Raw genomic sequence first — 19,848 nt, forward strand, 5'->3', positions numbered from 1 at the left:
AGATCTGGACCAGCTTCATTCCCTCAAAACAGGAAGTGATCAATAACTGGACTCAAATGTCAGGGACTACAGGTTTTTTTCCTCTGATCAATGGAAGTAAATTGGAGATGGGAAGAAAGCAACGGATACTATAGAGAGCTTTTACACTGACGTAATCCAACAATTCCTGCCTTTAAAGCCACATAACCCACTCTATCTGGAACATACTCACATGCTTTATCAAGACGTTTGATTTCAGTGTACTGTACAATACACTGACTGGCCAAACAAAAGTTGCTGTTTGGATTTAAATAAGCAGATATTTAAGAGCCTATGATTGGATCATAGATCATGATTAATATGTTTCAGCTGGCAACAATTACTTTAACCCTAACTGATGCAGTGTGTAGCTTCTCATTTCCTAAACAACCATGTCAGAAGACTTATCACGTGGTCGTGGAAAAGAACGACAATGCCAAGATTCATGGGGCTCAAATTGTGAAAGAGTGGTTCAGGGAGTATGAGGAATCATTTTCACACATGAATTGGCCAACACAGATTCCTGACCTTAACCCCATTGAAAGTTTTGGGATGTGCTGGAGAAGACTTTAAATAAGGTTATAAGGGCAAAAGGTTGTCGAAATAATGTCATGACGAATGCTCGCCATAATCAAAGCTAAAGGTGGTCCAATGAAATATTAGAGTATAACATTTTTTTTGGCCAGGCAGTGTCCCAAATACTAACACATTCTCTAATTCATCTACATTTTTCAATTTAACTTTTCACTCAAATTGTAATGCTGATAATAATATTTCTAATGAAACATTTTATAATTACATTAGGAAAAGGTTGCGTAGTGGATATTTTCACTAGTAATCTCCCTGTTCCCCACTGTACAATATTTCTATAAATAAATATATATAATAAATTAATTAATTAATGTAATTAATCGTTAAACTTTTAAACAGAAGTAATAGTAATAGTAGAATCATATTTTCTGGTATTATTTTAAAATCATACTTATTAATATTTAAAATAATGTACACTCACATGAGATGAAAAATCTATGCTGTAAAATTGGTTACATTTGTGGTAAAAAAAAAAAAATAAATAAATAAAAGCTGCCAGAAAATTACTGTAAATTTTTCCTTTTATACTTTTGTACAATATTTTATGTAACTGTAATATTACAGTACAGTATTGTTTTAAAAAATTTAATATATAATATTATAAATAAAAATATAATGTAGTTATATAATATAATTTTAATATAAAAATATTTCACTGTATATTGCATGATAAGGTAACTAACAGTTAAATGTTTATAACATTTTTTACTGTAGAATTTAAAAACAAAATCAGATAAAAATGTATTTCTAAATAAAAAAAAATTATAGTGTAGTCATATTAGTCTTTATTTGTCATAGTAGCTTTATTCTACATACAGTATGGTGCGGGGTGCACTTTCATGATCGCTGCCAAGTTGGGTTCCTGTAGCTCAACTGATAGAGCATTGCTCTAGCAACATGGGTTTGATTCCCAGAGAACACACAAACTGATAAAACATATACACTGAATGCACCGTTGGACACTTTAGATGAAAGTGTCTGCCAAATGCATAAATGAATGAAAAAATTTAAAATGTATTGAAGCATTTGAGTCAGGTCAAGTTGGGATTATATGACCAAGCTGTATATTACTCACTTTATCCCTTATAATTGGATGCTTAAAATGAACTATTATAAGCACAAGTCTTCAAAGAAATCGGTAAGCCTGTTTTTGCATGATGCTGCATCTACATCGCTAGGTGTCAGCGAAACATAAACACGAATATTTCTGAATACACCTTGAAGTTCAACTTTACGAGACTGTAGAGACAAATTAGTATTATGCTGTCAAGCCCAACTGAATGACATTCAGAAGATCTACTCCATGGGTTTCCTGTTTTGTGGGCACCATCTTTGGGAAGAGTTTCTGATGGGTTCTGGGTGAGCTTGCACAGGTATTTTTATTTTTATTTTTTTTTTTACAGTCCACTTGTCTTGCTCACCACCGCTCATGAAGAAAAATACCTTTCATTTCATCCGTGAGCTGCCATACCTACAGTAGGGTTTTTGAAATTGTGCTGACAGGAGGTGATTTCGTCGGCAGCCATGAAAGACAGAGCTGGCTGTGGTCTTAGGACGTGGCCCCGTGAGTTTCCTAGCTAAAAACGGGTGAGCCTAAGCTCCCTCTGCCATTGCCAACAATTTCAGCAATGCTGACACGTTCCCCTCAAACAGATGACAGGCACCCAGGACAGGTGAGAGCACCAAAAATAAAGGCTTCTGCCAAGTCATGCGACCCCCAAGTGAACCACTGTTGGGAGTGAGGACGGGCCCTTTTGTAGGGGCTTTGCTCCAGAGGGGAATATTGTTTTGGGAGAGAAAAAGGAGCCTGGGGTCAGCTGGCCTTTGCCCAGTCAAGGGCCTGAGGGCTAATCCGCAGTCAAATGCCTTCCGCGCTGGTCCTAAGTCCTCTCACACTCTCTCACCCACACCGCCATGCTCGCTTTAATGAAATGAAATTCGAGATCCATTCGCTGTTAACCAGTTGCAGTCAACATTGTAAAACACACTTGCTTTCATAAGTGTGTATGTTGACTACACTGATGAACACTCTCATGTTTTATTAAAAATACTTCATATTCAGTCACTTATTTCTCCATCATTCGTGAGATATTTTTGGAACAATTCAAATGTGTTTACCTTTCTTCGTTGTGCTACTGATAACGCATTGTGTGCCATCTCCAAGACATGGGTTCTGGTCCCATGTAAACCAGGAAGTAGTTACTTTTACTTAAACAATAGTGAGCACTTCGGAGGTTGCATTTACATTTTAAACTACCTTTTTACTCCACTAATGGTTAGGTTTAGGGTTGGGGTTTGGGTTAGGGTGTATGGTCAATAAATAAGAATTCCTGTTGATTGTATTACATAATTTATAACTAAAGATACAACTAGTTTTTGGCACCACCCTGTGGACAATTCACCCGGAAACTGGAGCTCACATGTGCCCAAATGTTCCAGCACAGACCGATTTCAGCAGCATACTGTAACTTTCGACGCTTCTGTCGCCAAATTCAAATTGTGATCAGTCTGGTTCCTCTGATGCTGCATTTGAGGAGAATTGTCCAAAAAAAAGTACCCTTGGTTTATTTTAAAGACAGTTAACAGCATTTTTTATCCATAAGGAATTGATTGGATTGGGAAATGTTGGCATTACAGGTGCTTGGAGGTGAAGGCTTGAAAAAGGAAGATTTGTGAGGAGAGCCAAAAAGGAAGGTTGTTTCAGAGGTAAAGCAAGTTATTACATCACCAATGTAATTACAGCTAAATGAATTACACGATTACATGAATACACACATTTAGAGGTGCACCAATACCAATTTTAGAAGTCCAATACAAGTACTAAGTACTTTGTCTTAAAGTATTGACTGATGCCCTTGAACGTTTCACCTTTCCAATGCATTGCCCCGTTTTTGCGCCACTGACTGGGTTTAAATTGTTTAAACGCAAATCACAGAGATGTATTAAAACTGGACAGAATTCCAGTGTTCTCTCATCTGAAGAATCAACACCAAGGTACACAACTGCACAACCTGTAGAACAGACTGTCCTTCACAGCCTCATTTTTATTCATGTAAAATCAAGGATGTGTCCACATATTCAGGACTGGGGGGGGGACCAATGAAATAATTTAGTAGTCAACCATGGAAAAACCCCATATCAGTAGACCACTATTGTCCCCCTCAATGTCTGGGGGGGGGGGGGTTGTCCCCCTCAATGTCTATGGAGGTTACAGCCCTGCGTCAAATTAACTATGTTGTCTACCCTAAGGTTAATTGGTAGAGAAGATGTAGCAAACTTACATGTTTCATACTGGGTGATTCTCACAAAACCTGTCAGTAAAATGTCCTGTTCTTATTTTATTCCAAAATCAAAAGAAACGTTTATGACGTTTAAAGTGCTCTGTTTTTAACTGCCTTGTCTAATGATATCAAGGCAAATATCAATAAAATTAAACTTATTATATTATATTATATTGTATTATATTTTGAGGAAATATAGTTCTGAATAAAAGCAATTTTATGTATTAGTTTTTTTACTATATTAAATTGTGTGATATCTTTATATCGGCCATTAAAAAACCCATATTGTTCGACCATTATTTAAGTGTGCTGAAGTGCAGAAAATTAAAAAAAAATAAAATAAAACGTAATGGTCATTAATGGCTTAATTTTCTTAATGCAAAATTAATTTAAAAAAAAAAAAAGTATTTTTATTTTGGGGTTAAAAATGACTAGGACATTTTCTTGACAGGTTTTGTGAGAATCTCCCTACTACATACGTAAATCTATCTATGCTATATGTGTGGTATTATGATCAGAGACAGCATGATAAACCAATCCATCCTCTAGACCAGTGTTTCCCAACCTTTTTTGCCGTAAGTACCCCACAGCACCATCATTATGGCTGAAGTACCCCTTCATCGACACAAAACCAAAGATGTGTACCAAAGACTAAATATCATTAAACATTATCATTAATATTGATTATTATTGATCAATCAGTATTGGTTTGATCTATTGACATCCTTTTACCAATCCCCATTAGGGCTGGGTATTTACAGTATAAAGATATCCTGATTTGATTTGATTCAGTTCTGATTGAGTATATTAGTTTAATGTCCATTTTGCTTGCATGAAAGAAATCCTCTCTCAGCAAATGCTGTTAATTATACAGGGGACCTTCTAAATTGGTACATAACAAAACATTAATTTTACAAATTCTATTTAAACCAAACTTTTACTCTCAACATGCAGTTAAAAGATCTCTGTTCATATTGATTTTCAAATTGGAAAATCAATATTTTTACCCATCCCAAATCCTTATTATTTTGATTTTGAGCCATACATTTTGTTAGGTTCAACACAGCAAAATCCAATTATTTGGCATACCCCCTGGAGCCTGCTTACGTACCCCCATTTGGGAATCACTGCTCTATCTGTCTCTTTTCTCTCTGTCTCTCTGACCCCCTTGCTCTGGTTGTAATGGGAGACCAGATAGTGCCAGGGTTTAATTCCTGACAGCATCTGTTTAATTATACCAGTTACTGTTCTAATTAAAACAGACACCTATGTACCTCAGATTCTTCAAACTGGCTTTACGATGGCTGACAATAGCATGTGACACGGAGCAAATCATGGAGCGTTTCTTAACCCGAGTCTCACAGTGGACTATCCGGCTTATGAGAGATTCAGAGAAATGTGATACATGTAGAATGTGACGTAGAATATTTTAATTAACAAACAAGCCATTTTCTATCCTAATGAGCACAACTAGGCCAGTGTTGTGTTTAAGCAGTCAATGTAAGCGCAGCGTAGTTCTAGCAGCTGTATATCATCGCACCATTAGCTAGGTAACTCCTAGCCAATCACAAGTCAGCCATTGCTTTATAAGTCTGCTCACAATCTATCACACTGCTGTTTCAGTGTGCCAACACGGTAACCTCCACCACCCTACCGCCACCAGTTGAGTCCCGTCCTGCACGGGGGTTGGCTCCTCGCCCCTGCCTCCTATCTCCGGCAGGATCTGATGGTTCCGAGTACAACTTCTTTACTTCTTTACGCCAAAGAGAGACATTACATTCCTGTTTCATTTTCCTCAAATAAATGTCATCTAGAACTTTACTCAAGTCTGCGAGTCTTCCTTATAGAAACTTATTTAGCATTAGCAATGTAGTGTTACCAGATTAGTTAACGTAATAACAATTTGGGAACACTTTACTATAAGGTTGTACACATTAACATTAGTTAATACAATAAATGAACAAACAATTAACAATAGTTTTACAGTATTTATTAATGTTGGTTAATGTTCATTTCTACACATAATACATTTTTACATGTATCTATTACAAGAAAGGATAACATTAGTTGATGCATTATGAGCTGACATGAACTAACAATGAACAATATTTTTACAGCATTTATAAGTGTTGATTCATGTTAATATAATAAGTTTTTAACATTAAAAGTTAACATTAATGCCTTGTGAACTAACATTGAAAAATGGTATTAATAAATGCTGTAAAAATTGTTCAATGTTCATGATACATATGGTAAAATGTTAACTAAATGTTAACATACAAAACCTTACTGTAAAGTACTGCATGCAAAATTTTGTTTTAAAAGTATTTCAAACTATTTCAATAACAATATAGTGACAAAGAATGACAATATGTCTTTTATTTAGGACTGAAGTTATGTATTTGCCTTTAGGAGTGCGTAATACTAACATTGTTAATTCAAACAATTTGGGCCATTGTAGATATATTATATTTAAAATGCCTTAAGTCAATCCAATCTGAAGCATAATTCACAATCGTTTTATCTCACTCCCCACAGTCTGTGATTATCAATAAAAATATTAAAATTGTAGTTTGAAGAAATGAGATTTCTCTGCGACTTTGCAGCCATCAAATGATCTCCCCGAGTTTGCAAGGAAGAGTAGGACCACGGGGACCGGCGGGTAATTAGGTTAGTGGGTTGTCAGTGTCAGGAAATTGAAAGACAATCCTAATCAGATTTCTGTTTCTAGGGAATCAAATAATTTGTATAAGGAGAAGAAATCTCCTGATTCGACTTCTAAAAAAGATAACGCAGTTTGTTGCCGCTGTTCTTGTTGCACTTTTGTATGCTCATATTTAATGAAATAGCCATTAGAATTCACATCAAATGCAATTAGCAGTTAATATTCTGGAGTTGTACCTTTCCGAGAAAATGTAAAAAAAATAAAAATAAATAAATAAAAAAAAGCAAAGCATTTACACACAGATTTGAGGTATTTTTCTTGAGGTTCATAAGGCTGTAGTCCTTGCACCTGTGATACTTCTGCCATTCTCATTTTTGTTACTGATCTCATTTGTCTGCTGCTTATATGTGCTGAATGAACATCATCTTTTCTTTGTCTAACTCTATATAATGTTCAATAAACAGCGTAATTTGCAGTAGTAGCACACAAACCTTATCTGACAGTCTGTGAAGTTGTACTGTGATGAAATCATTTAGCCAGCAGAGAGGTTTAACTGGTCACTTAGGGTCACAGCAGTGTCCCTGATGCTGGAATTGGTCTATTTTTCTCATTTAGAGTTTGTGGTTTAGGCTTTTGAATTCAGGTACCCCTTTCAGAGATAAACGCAAAACAAATGCAACAGGATCATTGCTAATGCAGGACATTTTTTAAACAAATAAATATGCTTGTCTTGTAATTTAAAGAAGCATTTCTTTTGAAGGTTATGGTAGACTTTCAGAAATATGCTCTGGTCAAGCTCAGACATGTCAGCTTCATTAATTATACGTTTATTATTTACACAACTGCAAAAAAATAAATAGGATTGGAATAAAGAGCTATATTTGGCCATGACTCACTAAGGGATTGACAGTTATGCACTGCTAAAACTTCCTGTCACTTCCTGTAGGATGATGTCATTAAAAAGGGGTATAACAAAAGACTTAACAGGATGGAAAGTAATATTGAGGACATCAGAAAAACAGGGTTCCCATGCTCATGGAAAACCTGGAAATATCCAGGAATTTTATAATGGTGTTTTCCAGGCCTGGAAAAGTCATGGAAATAAGTCAAATGTAATGGAAATGTTTAGAGTGAATATATGTCTTTTTAAGTTTTGTTCTGCTTTAGGGAGAGATCCATTCTTATGAGTCAGTTCTTTTCAGTGAATTAGTTGAAATGGTTAATAAATTCTCAAAGTCTTAATGATTCATTAGCAAACTGGCGGAATCTAAATTATTTCTAAATATCATAAACACCTGAAAAGGTCTTGGAAAAGTCATAGAAATTAATTGGTCAAAAAGGTGGGAACCCTGGAAAAAGCTATCAATTGGTTACCAAATAAAACAATATTACCAAATAAACATGTTTTCATTAGAGAAAGCAAGAAATGAAGATAAACCTGGAATATATATTAATAAATTGCCAGTTTTTCATAACAGAAGTCAATGCAAAGCACATAGGGACATGGCAAAAATGCAACATACCCTCAAAACAAAGTAGTAAAATGATTTAAAATGTATTCCTAATTGCACTTAATTTTGATAGTGTTAAAAAGACAATTAACTAAAATGAGTTCCACATTGTGAGTTTAATATTTCTCCAATAAATTAAGATACAGTATAATGGGCACATGAAACTGTGAAAAACTAGCAAACTTCTACACTGCAAAAACTGATTTTAAGGTTTACACAACTAAAATTTCATGCAAACTTAACTTAAGTTTTGATTATATTAACTTGTACTTAAGTTGGAAGAACAATTGTATTTGCCATTTCAACTCACTTAACAAAGTTGACTGAAAAAGTTTTGCAAGCTCCCAGCATGCATTGCAGCATGAATAATGAATGAGGTTAGTGTTGGAGGCTTATTTTTTTGCGATTTGTGGATTTTATTGTGCTGTTTTGGTTGTTTTGCAGACTTGATAGAAATTCAATATGACATTTATTTGATGAATATAAAACAGAAACGTAATGTCCCTCTTTGGCGTAAGCCCCGAATAAGTTGTACTTGGAACCGTCATATCCTGCCGGAGATAGGAGGCAGGGGCGAGGAGCCTACCCCCGTGCAGGACGGGACTCAACTGGTGGCGGTGGGGTGGTGGAGGTTGCCGTGTTAGCACAAACAGCAATGTGATAGATAGATAGCAGACTTATAAAGCATTGGCTTACATGTGATTGGCTAGGAGTTACCTAGCTAATGGTGCAATGATGTACAGCTGCTAGTCTTTCCGCTAGAACTACGCTGCACTTACATTTAATTGTGGTGTGGTGATGTTAATAGCTTATATTTGATTTAATGGTGTTTGTTGAGTGTCATCATTACTGAGCTTTGTATTGAAATGTCTGTGCCTCCCGGATGTCCAGCCTTTGCTGGTGCTCATGAACATCTTTAATCAGAACTTAAACATTAAAATTTTAGGTGCTGCAATGCATCCTGGTCATTATCCTGGTAATATTGTGTGTCACAATATTAAAGTTATTTGAGCAAAACCTGTTAAATCCAGATTACTAAAAATAAACAGTTTTGTCAATGCTTATTTAGCTGTCTCAAAAAACTTCTTAAGTTGAAAGAAATTGATATTTTTTGTTAATGTAACGACTGAGTCAAAGCAAAAAGACAAACAGCTTAAGTTGAGTGAATTTTTTTTTTTTTTTTTACAGTGTATTTAAAACAACAGTGAATGCATAAACAAGCAGGACAAATATTGCATGTTTATGATTGGTGAGTAATGCACTAATGTAAAAGCATTCTTATCAAATAATTGGCTAATAAATAACAGATATGTGTTATGCACTGTGTGGCATCTATAGTGTGCATGTTAGTGACACACATTTTTATTATTATATTTCTCCTGTTTATCAGTGTGTGTGTATGTGTGTGCTTATTAATGTAAATGACTACGGTACATCCCCTGGTGTTATGACGTAGTATGGAAACATTACAGTTTTAGCATGTGCATATAATGGGATAGTGTGGATTGCATTCTTGGTGTGGCTGTTGAAAAGTGAAGTAATTAGAAGGGCGTGTGTGAGTTCTTTGACCCTGTGTTAAATATTCATCTGTTTAGATGTTTGTCAGGTGTGTAGTGTCACCGTGGCCGCAGTCACTGCTCACATATGGAGGCATGACACCTCCATCACACACTGCACAGCTGCGGCCAGACAACACAACCCTCTCTCTCTCTCTCTCATGCAAGTATCCAGGGCCATCCTGTTGGTTTGTGGGGCCCTAGGCGAAATCATGAAAATGGGTCCCATGGGTGTGACTGTCATAACTTTAATACATTCATACAACCACTGCAAACATGAGGAGTGGAATTTATTTTAAGAGAAAGCACTGAAAAAATAATCACTCTGCAGTTTGGTAGATTACAAATAACGCTAAAAATGGTCATGAATGTATAAGGGAAAGAGTGTATTTAGAGTGCTGTGACAAGCCTAGATTTCTTCACCATTTTAATCACCTTTCAAATGTGTATTAAAAGTACAAACAAACTAGTGTCTCAATTAATATAAGTCATGCAAACGTCCTGGTTACTTTCATAACCTCCGTTCCCTGATGGAGGGAATGAGACGTTGTGTCGATGTAGTGACACTAGGGTTCACTCTTGGGAGCCCCAAACACCTCTGCTTTTTGATAAAAGGCCAATGGGAATTGGCGAGTGGAATTTGCATGCCACTCCCCCGGACATACGGGTATAAAAGGAGCTGATATGCAACCACTCATTCAGGTTTTGTGCTGAGTCGTCGAGACAAGGTCCCAGCCATTTCAGCTGGTAGTTCAGTGTTGTGGCAGGAGGGACACAACGTTTCGTTCACTCCATCAGGGAATGGAGGTTACGAAAGTATCCAGGACATTCCCTATCTGTCACTCACTCGACGTTGTCTCGATGTAGTTACACTAGGGGTCCCTATACAAAATGGCACAACTAGCTGAACTGTGTTACGTGGACTGGTGGTGCAAGAGGGGCAGACCGCTGTGTGCCTCGTAGCCAGCGCACCAGGCCATCACGTAACCTCCCCCAACACTCTTATGAGCATCGAACGGTCCTTCGGGAACAAGTCGACTGCCAAAAAAAATAGGGACAGGCTAGCCCAGCCGTTTTCTCTTTTTTTCTCCCCAAAAAGAGTGGAATTTGTTAACCAGGGGGCCATAAATGTCTACGTTGGGGGGGTCACTCCGAAGGGGAAGACACTGCAGAGACCACACCCTGCCCAGAGAAGGGGGGGGGGGGTATTTTGAGTGGAAATACATCACATGGTCTTACCGAGTCTTGTCGGAAGTATGTCATGTGGGGAAGTCCCATGGTAGGTCCTACCCGAGGGGGTACGGTTTAGCGGAAGATATCACATGGGGTCACCTACGGGGAACCACCACATGTGGAGCACCTACCTCAGTACAGGGCCTAGTTAGCACACATATTGGGCCGGCAGTGAGTTTTTCCGCAAACTTGTCTGCCACAGGGCTAAGGAGGAAAGTCATCCAGGGATCACAACTTGTGACCATGACTGGGAGTCAAAAGCGCACGTCTTCACCTCATGGGAGGGGAAGGGCTCTATGCGCAAGCGGTACACCCGGCCAGCTGTCCCGGAATTTACCTGTTCGGACCTGACAATACACGGGACGAAACCGGCTCAACCCGGAGATTATAGAACCTCGCATAGGTGTTGGGTGTTGCCCAGCCCTTTGCTCTACAGATGTCTGCCAAAGAGGTGCCACTGGTCAGGGCCCAGGAGGCCACTACTTTCCAAGTAGAGTGGGCTCGTAGTCCCACGGGGGGCAGCATGTCCTGGGCGTGATATGTCATCATGATGGCATCAATGACCCAGTGGGCGATCCTCTGTTTGGAGACAGTGCTTCCTTTCCACTGTACACCAAAGCAGACAAAGAGCTGCTCGGAGCTTCTAAAGCTCTGCGTGCGATCCAAATAGATGAGTAAAGCACGCACCGGACACAGCAACGCCAAAGCTGGGTCTGCCTCCTCCTGGGGCAGCGCTTGCAGGTTCACCACCTGATCCCTAAACGGGGTCGTGGGAACCTTCGGCACATAGCCCGGTTGGGGTCTCAGGATCACGTGAGAGTACATACATATTTTAAATAGGGCCTATCAACACAACACCTTGAAAAATATATTACAAAATAAACAAATATAAATATATGTAAAGTATAAAGACATACCTCTTAGAGAGCAGATCTTTGCAGATAGTTTGTTTATTTTGCAGATTAATTGTGTATGAGTTTTTTGCATCTTTATGTCGGCAGTGTTTTAATTCCTTTCCCAGATTATTCTTGAAAAAAGTCCTATGCTTTGACGAGCTGTTTTTGCAATCCATTAAACAAATTAAACCTCAAAGACTCAAATAGCTACAAAGTAATATTTTTCATGACTTATTTTCTGCATTTCTGTCAGGCGTGAGCATTATTCATCAAGGTCTGTGTCTAATCAATGCTGTGATAAGAAGTGGCACTCGAGTTCCCAGCAATGTGTTGCGGTACGAATCAATTATGCAGGTTACTCTGTAGGCTCCAGAACTACCCCATGACCCTATATAGGATAAGCAGCTATAGAAAATGGATGGATGGATGAATGGTAACTGTATACTGTTAAAAGTAAAACTCCATCCATCTATCCATTTTACAGCTGATTTTATACTCACTGGTAACTTTCAGTTATTGGTCAATGGTTATTATTCGGAACTCATCTTAATATGTTGTTTTTGGTTATAACCGTCATTGTGATTTGTATGTTTAATGATAAGGTCCACGCACATTGATTGCAATGAATGCGTGAGCAATGGAACATTTAGGGGCAAATTCACTAGGAATGACTAAAAGCGGTGTTTTTTTGCATGCACTAACTGTGCTTGTTTAGTGCCCAATTCACTAAAGGAATTATGTAGATCAGGCAACGGCACAAACACGGCATCAAAATCGCTGCTGAATGCAATTTGCACATGTAATTCTGATCTTGCGGTCCGATTCTGAGTTCAGTATAGCCGAGGATGCCTCAGAGCACCGTATTTGACCCACCCTGCAGGGGCTGAACAGCATCACTTTGATCCAGACACCTGAATCATCTCTTAAACATACAGAACGTGCGCTTGACAACACCATGCATCCTGATATATGCCAGGTTATAACGCTCTTCAACATCATTCGATGAATATTTGATTAATTACTGCTGAAATGATCGGTTGAAAATGTTCACAAGCATCTCTTTTAAATAAAATTAATTTTACCGCCTACTTTCAATTTTCGGTAATAGCGATTGAGCAGGGCAAATTGCACTGAGTTTTGTGAATGAAGCACAATCTTTAATGAGCCTAATTTACATAGAAAAGAGGCGTGTTTGCACAGAAAGGAATGACAATGACTTATTTTAAATATTGAAGACACAGTGCAATTTCAACGGCAATTCCGCCCGCTAAACGTGATTGCGGGTGGTTAGTGAATAAGATGGTGTTTGCACTGAAATACCACACGCAACTGTTTAGTGAATCTGCCCCTCAATGTCACAGGGAATTTCAAAATAAAAGTCACTGACATGTCACAATATTATCATGAAATGTTCATGTGTTTCATGTGTTGGGTGATTGTCACAAAACATTATGGTCCCATTTTACTCCAAAATCAAAAGAATCAAACCAGAAATTATATTTTGCATAAAGAAAATTAAGCCTATTTTAAGGGCCATTAATATTTTTTACATTGTGACATTGTTTTCATGACAGTTCTGCACATTTTACATTTATTCGTGAGAATCACTTGTGTGCTTCTCAGAAAAAGAAAAAAAAAAACATAAAGCAAATACTGAAGCACTGAAGTATTATACACATTTTTCCACACTAGTACTGCTAGATCTGAAGTTAAAATATGTGCCTTTTCTAAACAAAGTTTATATATATATATATATATATATATATATATATATGATGGAATGTTGGAAACTACATAGTCAAAAATTGCTCAGTTGGTCAATAAATCCCCATTAAAAAATGAAAAACAATTTATGTATTTTTTATCTATTTATTTATTGTTTCAATTATGGGTGAAAAGTAAATTATAAACCAAGAATAAATGTATATTCCTTTTTACTTTTCAGTGTTGTTTTAATGTAATCTTTTTGTGAATCATTTAGTTCCCCATTCACAAATGAGTCTTTGTGTTTCTCTCAGATGTAACCACTTACATGTTTATGTCTTCTGTGAGCATGATTTATTTGAGCCAGACCAGTCTTATTTATAAATCAATTATACAGCCATTAATATTATATGTACCAAGGATGCTAGTTGTATCTGCATTATAACAGGATTTATTTTGCTTCATTTTATGGAGTTTTGACACAGACATCTTCCAATAAATGGTTCGTTTTGGTCACCAGCCATGTAAAAAATGTTCTCATGAAATCAAGACAGTACGCACTTTAATTTATATTTGACATCTCTTTTTAGACCTTTCAAACTCAACTACGTTTTGGTAACAAGTGTGATTAAATATGTGTTTGTGTCTGTGCTTATTGTTTGCATTTGTTCAGGTGTGCGTCTAGATCGTGTACGAGGAGGCAGACAGAAATACAAGAGGAGAATGGATGCAGAAAACTCAGCTTACTTGGGGCTCACACTCCCTCCACCAGCCAAAAAACCATGTGAGAACACACACACACACACACACACACACACATGTTGGTGTAGCTATCATTATGATGACTCTCCATAGACATAATTATTTTTATACTGTACAAACTATAGATTTTATCCCCTAACCCTAACCCTACCTCTAAACCTAACCCTCACAAAAAACTTTCTGCATTTTTACATTTTCAGTAAAACATAATTTAGTATGTTTTTTAAGCGATTTGAATTATGGGGACACTAGAAATTTCCCCATAAACCACATTTATAGCATAATACCCTTGTAATTACCAGTTTGTAACCTAAAAAAAAGTCCTTGTAAACCACTTAAACCTACCCACACACACACACACACACACACACACACACATACACTCTCTCACACACACACACACACACACTTACACTTACACATATACACTACACACACACACTTACACTTACACAAATACACACACACACACACACACACTCACACACACACTTACACACACACACACACACACACACACACACACACACACACACATACACTTACACTCACACACACACACACACACACACACACACACACACACACACACACACACATACACTCACACACACACACACACACACACACACACACACACTCATACACATACCATGTTTTTATATAATTGTGGGGACTCTCCATAGACTTCCATACATTTTAGGGATTTTATACAGATCTAACAATAATTTCTATCCCCTAACCATAACCCTAACCCTAAACCTTACCCTCACAGAAACCTTTTTGCATTTTTAAATTTTCAAAAAAAAACATAGTTTAGTATGTTTAATAAGCCATTTCCCTCATGGGGACCGCTGGTAGGTTTTCTCGGGTTTTACTATCCTTGTGAGGACATTTGGTCTCCACAATGTAGTATAAACATGGTTACACACACACACACACACACACACACACATACACACACTTACACTTACACACACACACACACACACACACACACATACACTTACACTCACACACACACACACACACACACACACACACACACACACACATACACTCACACACACACACACACTTACACTTACACACACACACACACACACATACACTTACACTACACACACACACACACACACACACACACACTCATACACATACCATGTTTTTATATAATTGTGGGGACTCTCCATAGACTTCCATACATTTTAGGGATTTTATACAGATCTAACAATAATTTCTATCCCCTAACCATAACCCTAACCCTAAACCTCACCCTCACAGAAACCTTTTTGCATTTTTAAATTTTCAAAAAAAAAAACATAGTTTAGTATGTTTAATAAGCCATTTCCCTCATGGGGACCGCTGGTAGGTTTTCTCGGGTTTTACTATCCTTGTGAGGACATTTGGTCTCCACAATGTAGTATAAACATGGTTACACACACACATATACACACACTCACACACACACACATACAATTGTACGTGTGTATTTATGCAGTGTAGTTTAAACTAATTGTTCATAAATAATTAATGTTATATTGTTTATGCTGTTTCAGTGAGTAATTTGACACTAGAATAACTCAATCTTTGTCTCCTCATCCTCAGTGACAAAGATCGTATCCCACCTGCTCGTTGCGGAGCCAGAGAAGATCTACGCTATGCCAGACCCCAGCATGCCCGAGAGCGACATCAAAGCCCTGACCACGCTCTGTGACCTCGCAGACCGCGAGCTGGTCGTCATTATCGGATGGGCCAAACACATCCCAGGTCAGTTAACACCGCTCACGACAACACGCACCAGCACCAGTAGATCTGACATGAATTGTTATATTTTGTTGTGTGTTATGTTTCAATGCTTTAGGTGTATAAATATCTTTTAATATCTTTGAAATGCATTACACTTTGCACTGTAAAAACAATAACCCAATTGAAAATGTAAGTTTAATTATTGCCAAAGTAATGACTTGCACAAAAAAAAAAAAAAAAAAAAAAAATCATTGCACTTTTTACTTAAAATTTCCCTAATGATGTAAATAATTGAGTAGAAATTATATCAATTATAATGACAAGTTAAATGGATAAAAACAAAGATATATAACATACAAAATGTCCTGGTCCTATTTCACTCCAAAACTAAAAGAAACAAGTAAGAAATAATATTTTCCATATAGAAAATTAAGGTTTTACATTATTTTCATCACAGTTACTCACATTTTACCCCTCAGTTCTCATTATGAAAAAGATGGTTATTATCATATTCTCATAACTGTAACATGAAATTTTTATTCTCGCTGATTTTAATATTTGTTAAGAACAAATCAGTGAACAATAGCATCATTTTACTGTAATATAGTAAAAAAAACAACAACAACAAAAACACAATGGGAATTGTAAAAGTAAAAAGTCCGGATGTGTTACAATAATGCGAAACATCTTAATAGTCCTACATGTAGGCTTTATTTTCATTATGAAAAATATAATTTCATTTTTTTTTTTTATTGATTTGGGGTTAAATATGAACAGGACATTTAGACATGATTATTTCGCAATAAATAAAATGATAATAAAGAGCATAAAATACAAAATTAAACTATGAACTATACATTTCAATAAACTCATTATACAGACCGCATTACAAACATTCACATAGATACATACAGAACTGTTAACTCAAGAAAGGGAAGGTTTAGTTACGTTTACATCCTGAAGTGTGGTCGGTCTGTGGGAGAGGTGTGTGTTTTTGGGGAAGATGGGAATCATTAGCTGGGTAAAGTATGTTATCTAGTAAGGAGATTAGGAGGATGTTGACCCCCTTAATCACACACACACACACACACACACACACACACACACACACACACACACTCACACACACACTCACACACACACTCACACTCACACACACACTCACACACTCACTCACTTACACACACACACACACACACACACTCACTCACACACACACACACACACACACACACAGCATTGCTGTTTCAGCACATGGAGTATATTACCAAGGCGCTTACAGGAGACTAGATCACTAGTGACCCAAACACACACACACACACACACACACCACACACACTACATGAATGATTATTTTATATTTGATTTTATTACTGAAAACTATTACCAGTTCATAATGTTTTTGTAAACGTCACAGATTGACCTCTTGTTTCAATACAATGAATTCAGATTTCAAAGCTGCATGAAAGTTTTTTTTTTTGTTGTTGTTTTTTTGTTTTTTGTTTTTTTTGGAGGAAAGTGTATATTTTGTACACTTAAGTAAAGACTGTATATTTGTAACTTTTTGAATGCAATGTTTTTTGTGATTTATTATTTATTAAAAACAGAATCCCAAGAGAGTGACATCATATCATTTGTTGTGGTGTCCTAAGTAATTTTGCGTGATCAAATTCTAGTGTGATGACAGTATGTCTACTGTGGTACATATTCCACTAGAAAGAAATTCTTCACACCATTCGTTACACATATTACCTGTGTAATGTGACAATCCTCAAAGTGAAATGTCTCGGTTATTGTTGTAACCTCCATTGCCTGATGGAGGGAACGAGACGTTGTCGTTGTAGTGACACTAGGGTCACTCTTGGGAGCCCCAAACACCTCTAATCTTTGAGAAAAGGCCAATGAGAATTGGCGAGTGGAATTTGCATGCCACTCCCCCGGACATACGGGTATAAAAGGAGCTGGCTCGCAACCACTCATTCAGGTTTTGTGCTGAGGAGCCGAGACAAGGTCCTGGCCATTTCAGTGGATAGTACAGTGTTGTGGCAAGAGGGACAACGGAGGTTACAACAGTAACCGAGATGTTCCTCTTCTGTCACTCACTCGACGTTGTGTCAATGTAGTGACACTAGGGGTCCCTATAGAAAAACACCACGACAGCTGGACCGTGTTACGTAAACTGCCGATGCCAGTGCAAGCAAGCTGCTGTGTGCGTAACAGCACTGTTACATCAGTCTGCATGTAGCCTCCCCCAACGCCCCAAAAGACGTCATGTAGTTCCCAACACCCCTGAGGCGGGGAAGCGACGTAACTAGCAGGGGAGCAGGCCGCGCCAGCCCAAGGGAGATGTGTGTCTGCTGACAGGGAGACCGTACTGCGGAAAATACATCACAGGGGGCTACCGGAGTGACCAACATCTGTGGAGCACCTACCCCAGTACAGGGCATATTAGCACACGTACTGGATCTGGCTGCGAATTCCTCCGCCGAATTCACGAGCCACAGGGCTAGGGAGGAAGACATCCAGGTTTCACGGGTTCGTGAACTTGCATGGAAGAAGCAGCGCACGTCTTTGCCTCACGGAGGGGAAAGGCGCTGTATGCAAGCGGTGTACCCAGCCAGCTGTCCCGTAAATTTACCTGTTCCTACCTGACAATGCACGGAACGAAACCGGCTCAACCCGGAGATCACAAAATATATTGGTATTGGGTGTTGCCCTGAAGAAGTCGGCGTGATGGCCACGCGATGTGTGCCATGGCGCCATGCCCATCTCGTGGCTCAAGTCAGAAGCCAGTGCTGGAGCGGTCTCATATGCATCAACCCAAGCGGTGCGGCCATTGCTGAGGACGTCATATGCCCCAGGAGCCTCTGAAACTGTTTCAGTGGGACCGCCGTACTCCACCTGAATGACTTCAGGCAGTTCAGCACCGACTGTGCGCACTCGCTCGTGAGGTGCGCTATCATGGAGACTAAGTCTAACTCCTTCCCGAGATAAGAGATGCTCTGAACCGGGGAGAGCTTGCTCTTTTCCCAGTTGACCCAAAGCCCTAAACGGCTGAGATGCCTGAGCACCAGGTCCCTGTGTGCACACAACAGGTCTCGAGAGTGAGCTAGAAACAGCTAGTCATTGAGGTAGTCGAGGATGTGTATGCCCACTTCCCTAGTGGGGCAAGGGCTGCCTCCACGACTTTCGTGAAGACGAGAGGCGACAGCGATAAGCCGAAGGGGAGTACCTTGTACTGATACGCCTGGCCCTCGAAAGCAAACCGCAGGACGGGTCTGTGTCGAGGTAGAACCGAGATGTGGAAGTATGCATCCTTCAGGTCTACCACCGCGAACCAATCTGATGCCGGACTCGCGCTAAAATGCATTTCTGCATCAGCATCTTGAACAGGAATCTGTGCAGGGCCCGGCTCAGAACTCGCAGGTCCAAGATTGGCCGCAACCCACCGCCTTCATTCGGTACGATGAAGTAAGGGCTGTAAGATGTTCCTCATCTCGGCTGGAGGGACAGGCTCTATTGCATCCTTCTGCAGAGGGGCCACGATCTCTGCACACAGGGTGGCGGCGTTCTCGCCCTGCACCGAGGTGAAGCGGACACCGCTGAACCAGGGCGGGCACCTGGCGAATGGCCCTTGCCAGCCATCGCGACGGGTTGGAAAGCGCTAACCACACGTCCAAGCTCCGGGCGAGGGGCACTAAGGGGACAACCACGTTTAACGTACCTGTGGGTGGGGCCTTGCGGCGGGGGGGAGCAGGGGACGCCACATCGAGGAGCCTTGCTTCATCTCGAACTACTGGCTGCGCTGAGGGGGCCCTCGAAGCACTTACCTTGCTCCATGTACCCGGCATTGGGGGGGGGAGGTCGGTGATGGGGGAGGAG

General features: G+C 39.1%; 1 protein-coding gene across 2 annotated transcripts in view; it reads left to right on the top strand.

Moving 5' to 3' along the window:
• Positions 1-19,848, top strand: part of LOC127455379 (steroid hormone receptor ERR2-like) — a 108,436-nt gene that overhangs the window by 56,201 nt on the left and 32,387 nt on the right. For both annotated transcript variants that reach the window (XM_051723234.1, XM_051723233.1), the window contains exons 4-5: positions 14,129-14,239; positions 15,826-15,987. In XM_051723234.1, coding sequence (XP_051579194.1) covers positions 14,129-14,239; positions 15,826-15,987 — 273 coding nt within the window. The remainder of the gene's footprint in view (positions 1-14,128; positions 14,240-15,825; positions 15,988-19,848) is intronic.

The sequence above is a fragment of the Myxocyprinus asiaticus genome, chromosome 17 (genome assembly GCF_019703515.2).
Source record: "Myxocyprinus asiaticus isolate MX2 ecotype Aquarium Trade chromosome 17, UBuf_Myxa_2, whole genome shotgun sequence".
In the NCBI taxonomy this organism is placed as follows: Eukaryota; Metazoa; Chordata; class Actinopteri; order Cypriniformes; family Catostomidae; genus Myxocyprinus; species Myxocyprinus asiaticus.